This window comes from Protopterus annectens, chromosome 4.part1 (assembly GCF_019279795.1).
Source record: "Protopterus annectens isolate FY-2018-M chromosome 4.part1, PAN1.0, whole genome shotgun sequence".
In the NCBI taxonomy this organism is placed as follows: domain Eukaryota; kingdom Metazoa; phylum Chordata; order Ceratodontiformes; family Protopteridae; genus Protopterus; species Protopterus annectens.
Window position 1 is genome coordinate 308,247,603 of NC_056734.1, and position 21,159 is coordinate 308,268,761.

The window sequence follows — 21,159 nt, forward strand, 5'->3', positions numbered from 1 at the left end:
TCCAGGTATTAAAAGATTTTGTATATTAAGAAAACAGGTATTATAATTATTATATATAATAGATTTAATATCTTTAGATAGTATTATACCTAAATAAGTTATCTGACCTGAATTGGGTACATATTTAGTAAAATCACTAATGATAATATTTTTTCGTGTATATATAGGTAGTATTTTAGTTTTTTCTTCATTGAATATTAAACCAGAAATACTTTTAAAATTCATCATGTTATCAAATAGAGACTGCATAGAAGAATTAGATCCTGCTGATGTAATTAGAACATCATCTGCAAAAGTTGAATTTTGGATGTTGTATTTTCATCTATTTCAAAACCCTCTATGTCAGTACTGTTTCTGATCAAATTAGCCCAAGGCTCCATTACTAAAGTGAATAATAGTGGAGAAAGTGGACATCCTTGTTTTGTACCTTTAAGAATGGGTATTTTTGTGAAACATATGTTCCTACCTTAATATAAGCCAACGTTCCTTTGTATAAATGCTCAATTAGATTTACAAATGCATCTGAGAAGTTTGTGCATTTCATTAAGGTAAACAGATAGTCCCAACTTACTGAATCAAATGCTGAACTTATATCAAGACTAATAAGTGTTAAATCTTTCTTTTTCCTATTTGCAAAATCTATTAATGTTAAAGTTCTTCTTATATTATCAAAAGTATTTCTATTTACAATGAAGCCTGTCTGATCTATATCTATAATGCCGGAAATGATTGTCTTCAATCTATCAGCAAAGATACTCATAAACATTTTATAATCAACATTAAGTAATGAGATGGGCCGATATGAAGAACATCTAGTTGGATCTTTATTAGGTTTTAAAATTGGCGAAATAAATGTATATTGCCAAGATGGGGGGGGTTATTAACTCAGTTTGGGCCAAAATAAAAACCTTATGTATTAATGAATATGTACTTTTAGAAAGGATTTTATATATCTCTGGTATAATACCATCTTTACCTGGTGCTTTGTTTGATTTAAGCTTATTTATTTGTGTAATAACTTCTGTATATGAAATACTCTTGTCCAATAGTTTAATCTGTTGTTTATTAAGCTTTTTATTCATGTTTGTGGTTATAAACTCCTTTATTTTATCTTTAGGTTCCATGTTAATGTTATTATGGTTAATTTTGTGAAAGTGATTTCTAAATTCATCTAGTATTTCTGGTATACTAGAAACATTCTTCTTTTTCCTTAGAGAAAAGATTTATTTGATATGGTTTTGTTTATTCAACCTTTTTGTTTTATTTTTAAGTCTATGTAAGTATTTGGGGCTTATTGAATAAGACAAAAACTTGTATTTCTCTATAAGTTATTTTAACTTTATGAGTTAAAATTTCTTTGTATTTCTCATTTAGTTTGTTTATTTCTTCAATAACTTTCTTGTCCATAATATTTTCTTTATTATTATGTTTATAAGAGTCTAATTTACTTTGGATATCTAACAATTCCTTATCCCAAGATTTCCTTTTATTATTATACCATCTGATACTTTGTCCATATAGATATGATTTTAAGGCATCCCAAACATAAACAATGGAGACTTCAGGAGTATTATTTATGTCTAAAAAATGTTTTACTTCTGAAAGTATATATTCTTAATAGTCTTTTAGTTGAGTTAAGTATGCTGGTATCCTTTTGATCTGAACATTATGAGTATTTTTTATCATGAATTCAAAAACAATTGAATTATGATCAGATATAGGACATGAAATGATTTTGGAATTAATTAAATCTGTTACCATCTGGTTAGAAATAAAGACCCTATCTATTTTTGAATAAGTTTTGCATCTGTTAGAAAAAAAGGTGTAAGGTAATGATTTTGAATCTATCTGATTATTAATATCATTCAAATGATAAGAATTAGCAAAATCATTTAAATGTTTTGCATTAGATGTAATTCTTCTTTTCCCTATAGTGGTAGTATCACTTTCATGTAGTATACAATTAAAGTCACCAGCTAAAATAATATCTCCTATAGAGAATGATATGATCTTATCAAGATGATATTTCACTGTATTAATACCAATTCCAGGTATCCAATATACATTAATTAAAGTGTAAGTCTTCCCATTAATTTGTATTGTAACCATACAAAACATTCCTTTGTCATCCTGATAAGACTTAATGGTTTTAGGAATGGGCATACTTTTATTCCATAAAATAGCCACTCCTCTTTTTTTCTGAGTGTGCTCTGAACTAACCAATACTGTATATTTGTTTGTGGCTAGTTTATCAATATCTTTTTCAAGAGATGGGTTTCTTGCAGGAAGACTAAGTTGGCCTTATGTAAATTAATGTATCTTATTAGACTTGCCCTTTTACATGGATTATTCAATCCATTAATGTTTAAAGAAATTCCTTTTAAAGATGTCATTTGGCATTTTTAAAACTTAAGAATCTTATGATCAAAATAACAAATAACAAGATAAGTAATGTTACATCTCCTCCTTTAGGTGTACCTTTAAATATAGCTGTATTTATTGAATCTCTTATGGGATTTCGTATAGGATTCAATTTTGTTTGTAGTGACAATGAATGTACAAACTATATTGTGGATGTCAAAACTATATACAAATAACAATGAACAAGTGAAAATGATGTAAGGATTAAACCTTGCATCCAGCCTGGAGTTATAAACTCCAACTTAGAGTAGTATTTACCACTCAAGTTAACCCCCTACCATAAGCAGTAGTACCTCAGCTACCACCTTATCAATTTAATACTAGTTATATTTAACTGAGGTTAACAGTTTTCAATTCAATTATCTAGCAAGACAAGACTACACATTTGGTAAAACAGCATCATATAAACTAAAATAAACCTTTTTTTTTTTTTTTTTTTAAACTGTTCATACTACTATATACATCCATGTAATATAAAACACTTATATTCAAATAGCATTCAAATAATCTTGATGTTAGAAATCAAGAGGAGAGAACAATAAGTTCTAACATTCATTTAAATCAAAAACTTTGGCTAATATGATTCAGACATTACATATATTAAGATGCATCTATTTTCTGTCATGTAAATGCAATTAACAGCTTCCAAAAAAAACCTTGAATTGCTTGTATATGAGCATTTACTCAAACTCATTATTGTCAATAGAATAAAATATTGTATTCACAGAAATTGTTATAAATCATACTGCATAGTTATGCAGATTCTCAGAAACACTTATATACATATATACACACACACACACACACACACACACACACACACACACACACACACACACACACACACACACACACATATATATATATGTATATATATACACACACACACACACACACATATATATATATATATATATATATATATATATATATACACACATACACACACACACACACACACACACATACACACACACACACACACACATATATATATATATACATACATACACACACACATACACATATACATATATATATATATATATATATATATATATATATATATACATATGCATACACACACACACACACACACACACACACACACACACACACACACACACACACACACATACACACACACACACACACACACACACACACACACACACACACACACACACACACACACACACACACACACATACACACACACACACACACACACACACACACACACACACACACACACACACACACACACACACACACACACACACATATATATATATATCTGATCTCACTGAGTTGTGTCCTTACTGAGCACTATCTTACTTGCTGTCCCTACAATAAATCTGTCTGCTTTATACAAAATAATGCACAGCAAACACATTTTAGTAACCAGATTTTACAACCATGCTATACTACTGCTTTAAAATATATCACATGACAATTTCTTCCAGTATAGAGTTATACAATTATTTATGCTTGTCAATCAGATGAATTAAATGAGTTATAGTAATGTATATGTTTGGAACATAAGTTTTAACACAGATTATTAAGCTGCTGTTAAGTAGATTTTCAAAAACACTTGAATAAATGTTTCATTTTCTATGCCTTCTTAAATAAGACATTTACTTACTACAAGAAACTGTATCATTTAAATTCATTATAACTGACATATTTTATGAATTATAACATAGATATTTAAGTAATTATATAAAATAACTCACATTTAGATGTTAAAGAGTTCATTTTCCTTCACATAGTCGCATTTGTATCATTTCTATTTCCTGGTAGAGTGTCATTCCTGAATCTGTGATGTGTCAGTGTGATATCTAGGTCAAAGGTGAGACTAGCTGCTTTCAGCTTCTTTGTGAGAATTCTGAGAGTTGAATCTTTTGAAGTAGCTCATGGACACTGTGCATGAGACAGCCCACATCCCAGATTGTCTCTCTTAACATTTTGGCGGGAAACTTATTAAAAACTAGTGACAAACATTCATTTAGCAGTGTAAATGCATCTAAACATGACAAAACCTTCACAATATATTTTACAGGTTATTACAGCCTCTATGTAAGTGAAATTAAGCCCAAAATTATTAATAAGTAATAAAACTCAATATTTTTGTCCCAACTCAATTTTTATGCAAATCTTATTATTTACTGTGTCTATATGATCAAAAGCATTTCTATATATTAATAAAGAAAAGAAAAGAGAGTAGAAAGTAAAAGGGTGTAAGGCAGAAATAAAAAATGTAAGAGAAAGCTATAAGAAGTATATACAATGGAATATTACTTACTGTTTATATTAATAGAGTTAAAAATAAAACATAGTATTTACTATTATTTAGTTCTAATTATTATTAGTTAAAGCATGACAGATTATTTACAAACAAGCATAAGCAGTGTAATCAAGAAAGTATAATTAGGAATAACATTTGAAGAACATATAAACTTTTTACAAGGAATAAATATGTTATTATTCTATTAATCATATTTTCATTACTCTTCTCTCCTGCCCTCCCCACCCTTTACCCACTACATAATCTAAATAGAATGTCATTGTTTAAACAAAGAAAAGAAGAAAAGGAGAAGAAAAAAAAAAGATAAAGAAAAAAATGTATCAAATTACTGACCTTACTTCTCCTTTTCAGAAAGAGAAACAAGTTGAATCACAACTTGCCATTAAATCTCCAGATATTTTGACTAGTTATGAAACAAAACATTTCTTTTCACACAGAGAATAACTTTGATGAAATCTTTTTCAAAATATTTGTTGCTTCTTGGAAATGCAGGAACTATATTTAAAAAGATTAATAATTTAATAAAATGATGAGAGAAAAAAAAAACCTAGAACAAATCATTTGTTTTTTAGTCTCTTCTTCTTCTCTGAAGTCTTCCACGAAGTTTCAGTTGCCAGTCTCTTTAATGAAGGACTAGCCCATTCCATTTCTTCTATTTTATCCAAAATCTTATTTTTTTTGATAAACAGTAAAGCAGAGTCTAAGTCATCGAAAATTTTAGGATCATCAGGAAGGAAGATTTTAAGCTTGGCAGGAAACAGAAGGTATGTTTTAAACTGTGCTTTTTTATGCTCCCTTATTAGTGGCAGAAAAACTTTTCTTTTAGCTATTACCATGGAAGAATAGTCATTGTCAAAACGCACAGTTGTCTCATTAATCTTAACAGGAGCTTTAGCCCAAGCAGATTTAAGAACCATTTTTTTATCAAAAGATGATAGAAATCTAACTATAACTGATCTAGGATAGTTTTTGTTAGAGTTAGTATTAGCTATAGATCTATGTGCTCTTTCGATACCAAAAGAGAATGCTTCTGGTAAGTCTAAAGTTTAAGGGAGCCATGTTGTTAAAAAAGAAGTAACATCGTTACCTTCAATATTTTCTGGCAGTCCAAAAATCCTAATGTTATTGCGCCTAGATCTATTTTCCAGGTCATCCAGCTTTGTTTGTAAATGTGTATTTTGTTTCAGCAGAAACTCAATGTTGATTTCCTTTTCTTGTATTCTATTTTCCATGTCATTCACAGCTTCTTCTATACCTGTCATCTGGATCTTCTATTGTTGCAGGTCTATATGTAACAAGTCTATTTGTTTTGTAGTTTTTTCTATGAAGGTGTCTATTTTAGTATCCATTTTATCCATCTTAGCAGTAAGTTGCTGGATTATAATTATCAGAGACTGAAGTTCTTTCTTGATGCTGGAGTCTTGAGAATTTGTCTTACTGGAACTCATTTCAGACTGATAAACTGACAGGAAAATTTCCAAAGTGATTTCTGACAGGAATATTGTTAAGATTTCCTTTCTTTTTTAGATATAGTTCAAGAACTATATAAAACAAACATATTTAGAAAGAAAATTACTTCAAAAATTAATTTTTTAAGTAATTAATTCCTGTCAGTGTGATGAAATTGGTGGAGCTGAAGAAATCTGCTGCTATCCTGTGTTCATCATTGGCCACGCCCCCCCGTTGCATAACATTTGAGATGATCATTTCCCCACTGAAGCTGAAAAGAAAGGTCTCGCTCTATCATGCCTTAGAAATCCTATTTCATTCCTCATGCTCTCCACTTCTCTAACACTATATCACCTATCCTAATATTCCTGTGCTAAAACATCTATATCATGTTTAAAATGGTCATCTTTATTACTAATCTGTGATGCTCACATCCCTTGTCCTTTGAAAATATTCTTATAGATGTACCCATAATGCATACTATAAATGTTGTTCTTATGACATGGTTTCCTATACAGACTCATAATGAATGACAAATGACTATATTTATTTATTATTTGTTTATTTATTTATTTATTTATTGCATTTGTTAAACAGGATAGTCTATTTGGCCTAGGTGAGCCCATTTTCAGTAGAGGCCCAGGGATAAAAATCTCCACATGACATTAATAGTACATACAAGAAAAAGCGTTGGTACATCAGTAGCATTTTTGCCTCACAGCAAGAGGTTCTCCTGTTCGAGTCTTGGCTGGAGGGCCTTCTGTGTGGAGTCTGCATATCCTCCCCGCTGTTGAGTGGCCTCCGAAAGACATGCATGAATGGGCGTGCCTTCGCTGAAGGCTGGGCGTCGGGCTGGCAACTCGGCACCATAAAAATCTACTGCCAATCATTAGAGGACCGGAGTTCTGCTGTGGCGACCCCTAACCGGGAAAAGCCGAAAAGACAAACAGCAGTGTATATACAGTCTCAATGCAGGGAAATAAATATTAAACACAATGGTGCACGTTATTTACAAACATTACGCATCGACATCGTGTACAATTTGATCATTGAGGGTGGAGTTAGTCAGGTAGGGTAGTAGTTTTGATTGTTACTTGCTGGAGTTTTGTAGGCATAAGCAGTTGAATTCAACAAGTCATAGAGAGCTCCTAAGTCATGATATTGTAGAGGGATATAGTAGTGGATCAGGTGTTAGGAGGTACTATTTTGGCACAAGTACATTCCCAGAGAGAAGAGAGGTGCAAGCTGAGAAACTTCTTAAAGAGAGCAGGATTACTGATTATTCTGATATTTCTGTATTTTAACATCAAGAAAATTTATCTCTTCCTCAGATGAATTTGATGTACATTTAAAAAAACAGTAGTAGTATGAAGATAATCTACAAACTCAAAGAAGCTATCAGACATTCCTGCCCACAGCAAATAATATCATGCACAAATCTCCTATAGAACTTGATTTAGGGAGCAAAAGAATTATTTGATAATACCTGATCCATTTCCCACTGGGCCATGAACATATCGGCATAGCTGTTGGCACAGGATGTGCCCATAGGCACACTAGACCTTTGTCAATAGTAGTCATCATCAAATAAAAACACATTATTTCTTAATATTAATTCCAATAATAAACAGATCAGATCTATTTGTTTTGTACTATATTGTCTGTTGTTCACCAAAAATATCTTAACTAGGTTTAACCTTGCTTGATTTGGTATAATGGTAAAGAGTGAATTAACGTCTAGTGTTACTAACAAAATGTCTTCACTACTTGTATTCTCACATTTAAAGACTTACAAATTCTGTAAGAACTGTTTAGTGGCATGAAGTACTGTCTTTGTACTATCCATGGAAGATCTCAAATGTTTCTCGACAAATATCAATAGAGGTTCCATAAACCAACCCCTTCTGAACACAATCGGCCTCATGTGTGGTATCTGCAGATCTTTATGTATTTTAGGGAGAACCTGAAAAATCAGTTCAAGTGATTTCTCAACCATGAGATACTTATAAATATCCTAACATATATCATTGTTCAATAAGTAATCATATAGTGTTAGATATGCTGACCTAGTCATGACTTCAGTGTTCCTCCTATAAATAATAGAATATACATCTGCATCAGATAATGATTGCATAGCAGCAACATAAAAAGGTTGCTCTATAATTACTGTCACTCTGCTCTTGTCTGCCAGGGGAATCAAAATACTATTATCATGCTGAACTTCAGTTAAAGCAACATATTCAGACTTATTCAAATTATGAAATTTCCTCATGGTATTATTTTGATATAACTCTCTGGACAGATCTGTTTCACAAACATTACAAAAGGCTTCTAAAACTAGATGTAGCATGGGATTAAAATTACTGGGTTTCTTAAAAGTATTACTCACATTTCTTAAGCATAACATTTCGTGCAAACAGTTTCAAGTTTATAAAAGTGTCACTAAAGCCTGCCTTAAAGGTTGAAATAAATGATAGGCCCTTTTCTAAGACAGAGATCTGAGAATCTGCAAGGGTTTTAGACAATATATTCTAAATCAAATAACTGGAGTGGCATGAATGCACTTACTAAACATGGTAAAGAAAAGGGGTGATAAGCATATGTTTCGTTTTATGGTGCTTGAGTTACTTCAGAGTTATTTGAGATTGATGACTGTAACAATAATGTTGAGCACGTAGAAATAAAATGGGCAATCGAGTTTCAAGTAGACAAAGGTATAGGCTTGAATAGTAAAGTTCCTTTAAGATCGATGTTAAGATCACGCAACTTGCTTAAATTAATGGAATGATAACTATTTGTTAGATTGTTCTACTCAATGATACTTTATATTTAACACACGATTGGATATTTAATAGTCATGTGATATGTTTTTAAAAATGTGTAACTGTTTTTGATACTATTTAAATGTGAGCTTAGTTTTATTGTTTTATGGTTTGATGATGCACCTTTTTGTGGTGTGAAAGAATTTACCGAATAATAAAAACAGCTTTTAGTCGTGTTTTGACTCATGTTGTTTTATTCTTGGGAAAATAAATAATGTAATGGAGATGCCTTTCTGGACTTCTCTCTGTTAAACAGCTTAGTGATAACCAACTCATGGTTCACCAAGAGCAATAGTCACAAGCCCATATACAATAGTGTCCAGCATGCAAGCCAGGTAGACTTCAGAGATTGCAAAGCTATCCCTGTTTAAGCAATTGATTCCCAGCATCTGCAAGCAGGGGTCAGGAAAAGGCTCTCAGATCAACAGTGATAGGACTCTAACACCTCAAGAAGAAGAGATAATAGGTGTAAGAGAATAATGACTGCATCTGAAGAGTGCAATAGGCCACCTTTTTCTTTCTTTTCTCTTTCGTAAACACCATACCTTTCTTCCATTCCACCCTCTGTTTCTTGCTCTAACCATTTCTTTTAAAATTGTATATATTTATACATTGTGTAAAATTTAGGTAGTTCACTAATATTGTTAGCTTAGTAAAATACTTGTTCTTTGCAACTTTTACATGTACATGACTAGTTGTACTTGCATAACCTTGTTATAACTTCTGTATTATTTATGTAGGACTTTACTGTGGTTTACAACCCTGTGTAATGCACATCACAAGCTGACATTGAAAATGTTCTGTCTAGATCAGTGTTCTACCCTGGTTACCAAATTCAATTAAATAATAAGCATGAATAAAATAGCCAGGTGTGGAAATAAATGCACACAAATAAATTTGATGGTAGAATGCAGAAGTTTTAAAGAAATACATTGTACAGGAAAAATGAAAGCTAGAAAATGGAAGAAACTAAGAAGGAATATTCAACCACTAATAAGGAGGCTAAGACAGCACTCACAATGACGAAGAACAAAGCAGCTGCTAACTTTTACAATCTTTTGAAAAGTGATTCAGCAGATGGCACAAAGAAGCACTGTCAACATACAATGCATTATCAGACAGGCAAGTTAATTGACAGACTCTGTTAATAAGGGACACCAACAGAAATCTGGTCACCACTCCAAATGATATCAAGGACAGATAAATGCCATGACAGGAACAGCCTATGATGAAATATAAGGGGATCCCACAATAAAAGCAGTTCAAAATGCACTAAAGAAAATTAAGTCAGTGAAAGTGTCAGGCTCAGATAATGCCAAAGGAGATATGACCAAGATATTGGGCACATTAGAAGTCATCGAATTCCTGTGGGTACTCATCATAGAATGGAGAGAAAGTCATGTCACATATGAAAGCATACATTCCATTTCATCAATAACACTACTGAGTGCTGTCTGGTCGAAAATAAAAGGACGAAACAAGTTGTGCCAAACTTCAGATGAAAGTATTTTGGAAGGTGGGCATGTCCCTCTGCAACCACCAATAGGAGTGTTACCCCCATCCCCTTCTTAAATATACCTAATGCAACATCATTCAATAGTGGAGAAAAAAGAAAACTTCACTGTAAGCAAAACTAAATACTCCCTTTTTCCTTCAATCGGACAGCACTCAGTGATAGTGCTGTCAATGGATTAGCAGGATCCCACTGGAAAATATGCACAACAGTGCCAGTGTACAGGAATGGTTTACTATCAAATGGGCAATTGGACTTCCTGCAATTTATATTAGTCCAAAACGGTCCATTCAATAGTATTGAAAGAACAAATAATGTAATGTAGAAAGTCACAACAGTGAATGCAATAGAGCATTCACTGTTGTGACTTTCTACATTTTCCTGCAGATTGCACTATAGTGGGGATCGGGAAATGTACCCTTTCCCTCACTGTAGTGCGATCTTGGAGTTTGTATATATAAGTAGCAAGGGGTGTCAGTGGTGCAGGGGGGCTTGGCCCCCTGCAAACATAGTCTTTACTGTGTTTTGCACAGTGATTCAATTTGCAGAAGTGTGGTGAATACTCGAATTGTGTCGAATTTGAACATTCATTACTTCAGTGTTCAACTCTTTTGTTATTCGCTGAAGTAGATTTTTGTTTCTATTGTCTATAGAAATGATAATTCAATTGAAGTGTGAATGACAAAATGATAGCAAACCTACAGGAGCACTGGGGTTGTTCACAATTGTGCATATCACAGATGCAAAAGAATAGAAAATACAATGGGAGATGACCAGTTTGGAGTCACATCGGGATGCAGTACAACTGACCTAACCCCACTTTCAAAATGATAAATATAGTGTAGAAGAGGCTAGATATGATATATATATATGGGTCTATCTTAGTTCATCGACATTTCAAAATACCGAAAAAACGAATTAACCGACACCAAAACAACGAAACTCATTTAACCGACGCCAGAAGATCGACAGTTCATAAACACGACATCGCATACACCCGACACATCATACCAACAAACAAAACACATCCCCTATCCAACACCCACACACACAACACAAGCACACCAAAATCCTTACAAACAAACACTAACCCATACATACACAACTATCCACAACCCTAACCCAAACCTTTACCCTATGGTCCGTCACTATCGCACACTCACCTAACCCGCGCCCTAACCCTAACTCACTTATCCCACCCCTACCCCTACAAAACACCAACATCGCACACTTACCTTACTCGCACACTCACCTAACCCGCGCCCTAACCCTAACTCACTTATCCCACCCCTACCCCTACAAAACACCAACATCGCACACTTACCTTACTCGCACACTCACCTAACCCGCGCCCTAACCCTAACTCACTTATCCCACCCCTACCCCTACTAAACACCAACATCGCACACTTACCTTACTCGCACCCTATCATCCGTCACTACCGCATACTTACATATCCTTTCCCCATCGCAGATTCTCAGCGTCGGTGTCTTCCTCCGTCGGTCTTCTGCCTCGTCGATCTTCTGGCATCGGTGACGTGACTTTCGACATTCTCGTGTCGGTTAATCCGTTTTCGCTATTTTGACATGTCGATGAAGTAAGATAGACCCATATATATATATATATATATATATATATATATATATATATATATATGTGTGTGTGTGTGTGTGTGTGTGTGTGTGTGTGTGTGTGTGTGTGTATGTATGTGTGTGTGTGTCAAGAAATAAAAATAAAAGCTAAATGTTTCAACTTGTTTTTAATATTCCAAATTACTTCTAATGCGGTATTATTTTTGTTTCTCTTTCAGCTTTGTTTAACTCAGAAAAATATTATGTATCATGGGGGGAAGACAAAAACAGTGATTACTTGACAAGATGAACAACCTAGGTAAGCTACATTGCTGGCACAGAAATATCACAAACTATTGCTAGTTTCAACATGTTTTATTCAAATACAGAGAACTCATTTTTTTTCTTTTTGAATTTGTAAACTTATGAATTTATCCTGAGGATTTTATTAACTTAATCAGTTTGAAAATGTCTTCATAGCATATAAGCAATGATCTAATGGACATTGAGACCCCTTACATTCATCTTCACATTCCACTTCATTTGTGAGTGCCAGTCTGATTAACAAAGGCATGGAAGAGAAGGGAGGACACACAAGAACTGCATCTCAAGGAGTATACAAGTACCTACTGTTTTCATAACAAACACACTAAACTGAAACTCACAAATGCTCATTTGTCAAAACAGAAGAAGTTAGTCAGAATACTGAAAACCAACTTTTTGAGCCAAACCTCATGACTGCTGTGCTCTGACTGATAGCTATTTTTCACTAAACAAGCTATTTTGCAAAGAGCAATACCTACATATATCAGTGGGACAGATTCCCACGTACTACCTCCTACTTATTTACACCAGCTATGAGGTCACACTATCATAGAAGCAGGAGAACAGTGGCAAGTGTAAATATAACAATATTAGTAATTGATGGTAAGCTTTAGCTACTCAGATTGCCACTTACTAAGGCACTCCATAAGAAGAAAATTGTTATAGCTACTGCTTCTTTACCTAAGCTGTAAGTAGATATACATCAGGTTTGTCAACCATTACTCTTAAATTATACCTCAAAAATGTATTATTCGTTACATCTTCTAAAGCATGATGCCAATACATTTATTGCTGACAGTAGATAATTGTTAAAGAATACAAACTGAGCACCTTAAAAAGAATGCTTATCTCTGCAAGCAAACCTACCACAAGAGCAAGCTCTAATAATAATCTGGGTGATTAATAAATATATAATAGCAATAATCGACTAGCATTATGGATATATTTGAATGTAGTCCCTCTATTACCTTGGTTCACAAAAGTGAATCACCATAATATTAGACTGGCATATATACCCCTTTTCCACACATATAAGTGACCTATTTCTTTTAAGATGTACACACACCACCTCTGTAAACTCTTGCAGACATTTTGCATGGTTCTGCTACATGTTTTCAAATCATTATTATATTCCCTGGTAGGCATTAAATAATTAGATTGTGATCTTTAATCTACTCAAGTGAGTTTAATACAGTTCCATTTTCAGATTTCTGTTTAGATTATTTGCACTGATCAAGAGGCATTCATTTTGAAAACAAAATGACAAGATGTACTTGCAACATAGGATTGAATGGTTCTATTGTAGAAAGCTTCTTCAACGATTTCTTTAAATATTCCAAATATCTTTCCTTGAGAGGTAGAATGAAAAATTATATTCCCTCTCCTTTTCATTTTGTTCTACACAATGATGCCTTTTATTAAATTTATATTACCTGGGACTTTGGAAATCTGCTTTTTGTGCCTTTAGTTTGAATTACTTAAAGGAAATCCAGGTGTTGTAGTACAAATTAGAAAAAATAATTAATGATTTGAAAAGATAATTAATGATTTGAAAAGATAATTAATGATTTGAATTTGTACAAGAGCAGCAGCAATTCAGTCTAACAAAACCCTTTATCATGTAGGCATTTCTTGTTGTTCAAAGGTTATCATTCCATTCCTTTTTTAATATTTTACCTGGCCTAATGTAAATTTCTCTTTCAGTTTTTGTCACTTTTATTGAAGTTTCTTTGAAAGCTATAAAATATAAATTACTGTAGGGCTTTCAAAGATGGTTGTAGACTAATCAACAGCTTAGCTTCAGCTTTCCCAGTGTGAAAAAAAGAAACTGAAGAACAAGTGCCAGAAACTCTTGTCACTTTTAGTAAACTCAGTTATTGGATGGTAAGTATACTGCCTGGATGCCAGTAAAGAAAAAACTAAGATATCCTGAAAGTAAGTCTACTAGAAATTGTGGTATCAAAACAGTGACTGGGAAGAATTCTGCAGCTGTTGAGCAAAATACAGTTCACATTGCAGCTTTGGTGCAAGACATGACTTCCAGTAATCTAGAGGATAAATAATTCAAATGTGCTCAGCACTGATTAAAATACATAAAACACTGTAGGAGAATATCATCGCATATAACAAAAAGCTGGGAAAAATGGAAGAAGCTCTAAACAGATATTCAGAAGAGGTGAAAAAATGCAAAAGTCTGAGGTTGAAATAAAGAAAGGCTGTCTGAGTATCAGACGTCTCAAGAAGATATGTTTTTAAAAATGTAGAAATAGAGCATACAGCATGCAGACAAAATCTGAGATTTTCTGTTGTACCAAAGAAACTAAAAGGAGCAGACTGTATTAACTTTATGAAGGCAAAGATAAGCAGCTGGACTGGTATTGCACAGCAGGATCTCTTAACTGAAAGGGCACATCGTGAGCATAAGCCAAACCTGACCATGTGAAAACAGCCAATACCTGTATTAAAAATGTAATGTTACTAGCAGAAAGAGGGGATCTTGACAAAACTGAGGCAAAAGGGTAAAGTATTAAACATTGGTGAGAGTAGAGTGTGTGTGTGTGGGTGGCAATGGTTATTCACTATACATCAGACAGAACAGAAACAAATGTATTCCAACAATCAGGGAGTGTTTAATCAGGTATTATATCCAAGCCGTTGTATCCAGCTGTATCAGAATATGCTTTCCTGGGGGATCAAATTAATTAGGATGCAAAGCAGGCTAAAAAAGAAGTACAAAAATGTGGTCAGTAAATTGTGAGCCATCAAGCAGAAGGGGACTTTTCTCATCATTCTTCTGGGGAGACTTTACCAGTAAAACCTTTTCCAATGTCGAAAGGAAAATGTTTGAGATAACAGGAGCTGACTAGTAGAATCAGGAGTACCTTGGAATTGAACTGGAGTTTGGATATGGGAGATGGAGTTGAACAGGTAAAAAAAGAAACAGCAACACGGCAATTAGAAAATAAGTGTGCAAATATGAAGAATTAATCACTTTTGTGAAATATGGCTGTATAAGAAAAAGTGAAAAGAATGAACTTTTGCTGATTTCTTTGCACTTGCTGGGAACAGAAAGACATTTATTGCACTTCATGTCATTAATGTTTGGAAGGACACTAGGTGGAAAGGAAGAAGAAGGAAAAGGGTAACTGTAAGTAAAAGAATTTCTGTTAACAGTATTTCTCTAAAACTTTTCTTGATATAAATTACGTGTTTTATAGTAAAGCATTTTTAGTTGTATGTGATAAGGATACTAAAGTAAACAGATGCACTTTTTTCTTTCTTTCTTTCTTATTTCTCTTTTAGTATTAAGAAATGTAGGAATTACAACATAGAGAGAAAAAAATACTACACAAAAATATATTTAATAGCCTATAATCTTGGTTTTTTGAAGTCGGGGATGGGATGCAAAAATACACCGGTCTTAACATATGTAGACTAGCTGATATGTTTTTTTTTAGTTTTGCATTGATGAATGTCTAGATTAAGACTCTTAACAAATTTTATGTGTAAATAAGTAATTAACAGAACACAGAATGTAATGAAAAGTTTTCCTTTAGGAATAAATGTTTCCGCTTATGCTTATAAATCTGCAGCTTAGAACTATATTTTTCATTCAATTCCATGGAGGCAAGCTGATTATAAGGCAATAAAATGCCAAATCAATGGTTCTTTCAAAGCTAATTATTATTTTTTTTTTCTGATAGCATCCATGTTGTTTTTTCATATTTAGGAAAGGAACAAAGATAAAACACCAAGTAGCATAAGTAGGAACACAGGCAATAAAATGCATCTTAGCATGGATAACCTCATCTTTAGGTATTATGTAAGACCAGAGTTTGCAGCTGTCTGTTTGGGATGATTATTCCTATTAGGATGATTAAACTTCATTATTTGAAGATGTACATGGTTTTGTGGGCTTATATTAATTTAATGGGTTATGGGTATATTTCATGAATATGTTTTTTTTTTTTAGGATTTTCATTAAAAAATGGAAATGATAAGAAAAAAAACTGTATACAGACCCAAACTATCAAATATTAGTGGCTGCATGCATCACAAAAGATGAAAACAAGACATTTAAAAAAGCTGTCATATATATATGAGGTTGCAATAATGACTTATCATAATAGCAATACTTTCCATATTATTTTGGAATATGAGAAATAATATGTAATTATATTAGGAAATGCAGAGTGCAAATTGCAATGCTATAGGAGATACGTTTGAAAAGAAATAAGCACATGAATTTGATAAAGAAAGGATTTCAGGAGGGTTATTTAGCAGAATATTAGGGACAGAGGAAAAAATGAGCACTTAATATCAATTGCTAGAAGAGTTTCAATACTGATAAAGAGGAAAAAAGATGATGACTGTAGATTTTTGGTAGTAAGAGGCTATTAGCAATGGATGACGATTATGCTAGCATGCATTTATATTCCACCTAATACTGTTATTATGGATGTATTGATGGGGCTGGAAGGGAAATATAACAAAAGAGAGAAGATTTATGAAAATATTTTGTATGGAATATTTTAATTCAGTAATAGGAACTCAGTAAGAATTTACATATTATTTTCCAGGGTATAATAACTGGGCTCGACTAGATGGGCATTATTTTTCACAAGACTATGTGTGTTTAATTGAAAGCTTTGACACATCCAATAACTATTTCAGAGCATGTGTCAGTAATAACTGAGATAAAAATAGGGTGATGAAGTAAAAATGAGACACTGGCCCTTCAGCATCTACCTATTAAAAAGAGAAGAATTTAAGGAATGAGTAGTGGGAATTATTCCAAAGTTATTAGGGAAAATAGAAAGCACCACAAAAGTTATAGATGGTAAGTGGAAAAAAATGAAAGTGGAGTTTAAAAATAAGATAGAAACGAAAGAAAAATAGATATGGATAAGAGGTAATAAGAAGTATTCACAGTGACTGACAAAGGTTAAAGTACTGCAATAAGGAGAATCTCACAGTAAAGGAGAAGCACAAGTACAGAGTGCTGAAAAGAAAATAAAGGAGTATCTAGATAATATGCATGAGTTTAGAAAGTTTGCTGTAAAGCAACTGTTTTTTAATAACATGAGAGCACAAAAACTTTTAGCTCAATGACTTAGGCAACAGAAAGAGAACGAGTTGTGGCCAAACTTAGAGAGTCTATAACAGAAAAAAATAACTACACATCCTATACAGGTATTATAGATGTTTTGAAAATGTTATGAAAATTTACATACAACAGATAAATGGGGAAATCAAGAAAAAGCACACATGGAAATGTTTATTGAACAGTTAAGTATGCCAAGGTTAGAGGTAGATGATGGACAGTAATTAACAGTTAAGATAGGAGATGAGATAAAAACAGTGATGCATAACCAATCTGTAGGAAAGTCTCCAGGAATAGATGATTTTCCAGTAGAAGTTTGAAAGCCAGGAGGGAAGAAAGTTATAAAGATCTGGAGACTTTTGTTTAACAGTATTTTAAAAAGAAAGAAAGCACCCATATCCAGGAAAAAACGATGTGGTAGGTATAATATATAAAGATGTTAAAAACCCATCAGATCCAGCTTCATATAGGCCCATTTCAATTTTAAATTATTATTATAAAGTTATGTCATAATAGCTAAATGAATTGCAAAGGTGATGCCAGAATTCATAGATATGGATCAATGTGGTTTGAGAAAAAAAGCATTAATAGAGCAATGATGATCCACAGGAAAACAGAAAGTAAGAAAATACTGCTGTTGTTGCTGGACTTGATGCAGATAATGCAGTTGACAGAGTAAGCCAGGATTTTACAAATTTGACAATAGAAGTATCTGTATTCCCTCACACAAAATAATATGATGAGTAAGTAGGATATATGAGGTATTGGAGGGAGAAATTAAACTGGGAGAGTTCTCCACTGATAAGTTGTGTCTGAACAAAGCAATCAGGCAGGGGAGTCATCTTTCCTCTTTGCTACTTTTGTTATATTTATAGCCATTGGCAAACAAAATAATGGAGTCAGATGTTCAAGGATATAACTGTATTTTGACCAAGTAAAGTCGGCTTTGTTTACAGATGAAATTATTTTGTACATGACAAAAACAGAAAATGACATTTAGTCTTATGGAACATTCTGAGACAGTTTCAAGTCTTTTGAGAATAAATTTCGAATCTTTTCAGAAAAAGAAAAAGCTACATAGCTTGGAAAGCAGATTCATTTTAAATTATGGTACTTTATACCCTAGGGGTCTAAATTTGGAGGCAAATATTATGACTGTGGGCCGGATTCACGAAGGCTTGCATGGAGTCTAAGAGTAGAGTAAGACTCCATGCAGCCAACATGTCCGCCGAGCGATCCAGGAACAGCCGGTAGGGGCGTGCAACAGAGCTCCTAAAACGACTCTTACAAATTACCTCAATTGCAGGTGAAAGCTATTTAAATGAGGTAAATCTGCGATCCAGGAAACCCAAACCTGTCTGAGTAAGAGTAGTGTTATTTGCAGAAATGTACTCCATTGACAACTGAGTATGGTTATGCAAATAGCAAAACGGAGCCATGACAGTTCCAAAAAAAGGATGCATCCAGTTGAGGAAGCATGCCAATGGCCAAAAATATGGCCATTGGCAATGTTCACTGATGCAAAATAAAAATAAAATAATTTTTTTTTATCCCGATGTTTAAGCATAGCGCAGCAAACGATCTGTGCTCTAAAAACCAGAAAAACAATAAGTAAAATCCACAAATGTGGATTTTATTGTAATTCTTAAATTATAATGCAAGGGAATGGCAGTCCGAAGACAACATGGCTACCGAGTAGAGGTTGCTAAGGGAGAAAGCTCAGTCTAAGAGATGTAACCAAGCATTAGTAGGTAATCCTATGCAAATCAGGATAAGGATAGTGAATCCCAAGTTTACATAGCAAATGAGCACAGTCAGTGGAGTGTAGGAGTAGGATAAGGGGAGTATCAGAGAAGAAGATAGGTGACATAATGAGGGGGGTATGTATGAAAGAAGTGAAGCTCATTGGAGCAGAGTAGCATGTGTTTGCTGTCAGTTACTCATCACTGGAAGAGGTGTGTGAACAGGTACCCTAGCTAAAGGCAAGAAATTGAAGGTATATGCCGTGGATAACACTAAAGTTTCTCGAAGAAGTGCTTACAATGCTTTTGCAAGCGGGTGTGCACCCGTACATCCGAGTAAGACTGTTTTCACGCGTGTGTGCTTGTGTGCGCGCGTTTAAGCCGGAGTAAGCATGTCTAAGGTTGCTTAAAGTTGTATAAGCGCGTTTGCGTCTGTGTGCATGTGTTTTAGCAAGAATAAGCAAGTTTTAGTCCGTCTAAGCATGTGTGCACGTATGTGAGCTGGTATGCATGTGTTTGTGCTTGTGTGCACGGCGCTGCCCCCCTGAGGAAACAGAAAGGGAAAAGGAAGCACAACAAATAGTAGGAAGTTAACCAGGGAGTACTAGCAGAGCTAGCAGGTGAAAACAATCAGAATCAGGCAATTACACAGGCAGTACACTAGCCCAGCCCAGCCCAGCACTTAAAACTCTGCAAACAACATTCCACTATGTTTCTCTCAGAGACACTGCAACACTGCAGTAAGCTAATAGAAGTGAAAACTGAGAAAGCTTTACTGAGACAAAGAAATGTTAGGGGCTGCCATTGCTGTTATAAGGCGACATATGCAACATGCTGAGGGTGGTGACAATGCGAATGCTGCTGGACAACCCACAGTGAGGATATGGAGAAGAGTGTACAGGTCCAGGGTAACCTATCAGGGGCTACATGAGCTGGAGATAGTGGAGCGCTATAGAGTGGACAGAGACCTCATGCAGCAAATTGATGAGCTGTGCAGGCCATGCCTCACACACAGAACCAACAGAGGCGACCCCATACCAGTGGAAACTAAGGTATGTGTTGGCCTAAGAATATTAGCAACAGGTACCTTCCATTGACCAACTGATGATATGATGGGGATATCACAGGCATCAGCATCCAGGGTACTGCACCAGTTCCTGGATGCCATGTCAGCACATGTCGGTGATCATGTATATTTCCCCAATACCCATGAGGTACTGGCCAGCAATATGCATCTCTTCCAGCAAATAGCGGAATACCCTGAGGTAGTGGGTGCAATAGACTGCACGCACATATGCATCGAAGCACCAGCTGGTGAGCGAGGTAGGGTCTACATTAACTGCAAGGGCTTCCCCTCCATCAACTGCCAGGTTGTGTGTGATGCCCAGGGCATAATACTGAATGTGTGTGCTGGCTGCCCTGGAAGCTACCATGATTCCCATATCTGGCATCTGACACAGCTGTACCAGACATTTGCCAATGGGGACATCCCTCAAGGTCACCTAGTGGGGGATGCTGGCTATGCACTGGAGCCATGGCTGATAACACCCATCAGAAATGCACACACACCTGAACAGGAATGCCATAATGAGGCACACGCACAAACACGAAATGTAATTGAGCGTGTGTTTGGGCTGCTCAAGTCATGGTTCCAGTGCCTGGACACATCTAGTGGAGCCTTGCAGTACTCGCCCACTACATGTACCCAAATTGTCATGGTATGTGCTATGCTACATAATATGATCCTGTGAAAACAGCTGCAGCAGGACCAGCATAGGCCCGGGCAAAATAGCCCTCCACCATTGCCAAGGCCATTACAGGCAGAGCGTGACTCGGAGGAGGAACAACCTGAGCCTGCCCCAGTAGGCAGAAGGAGGCATGCCCAGTATGCTATGGCCTTGGCAA

General features: G+C 34.6%; 1 protein-coding gene across 2 annotated transcripts in view; it reads left to right on the forward strand.

Moving 5' to 3' along the window:
* LOC122800842 (probable GPI-anchored adhesin-like protein PGA55) overlaps nucleotides 1-21,159 on the forward strand; it is an 813,969-nt gene that overhangs the window by 705,010 nt on the left and 87,800 nt on the right. For both annotated transcript variants that reach the window (XM_044070155.1, XM_044070156.1), the window contains one exon: nucleotides 12,324-12,403. In XM_044070155.1, coding sequence (XP_043926090.1) covers nucleotides 12,324-12,394 — 71 coding nt within the window. In that variant the 3' untranslated portion in view covers nucleotides 12,395-12,403. The remainder of the gene's footprint in view (nucleotides 1-12,323; nucleotides 12,404-21,159) is intronic.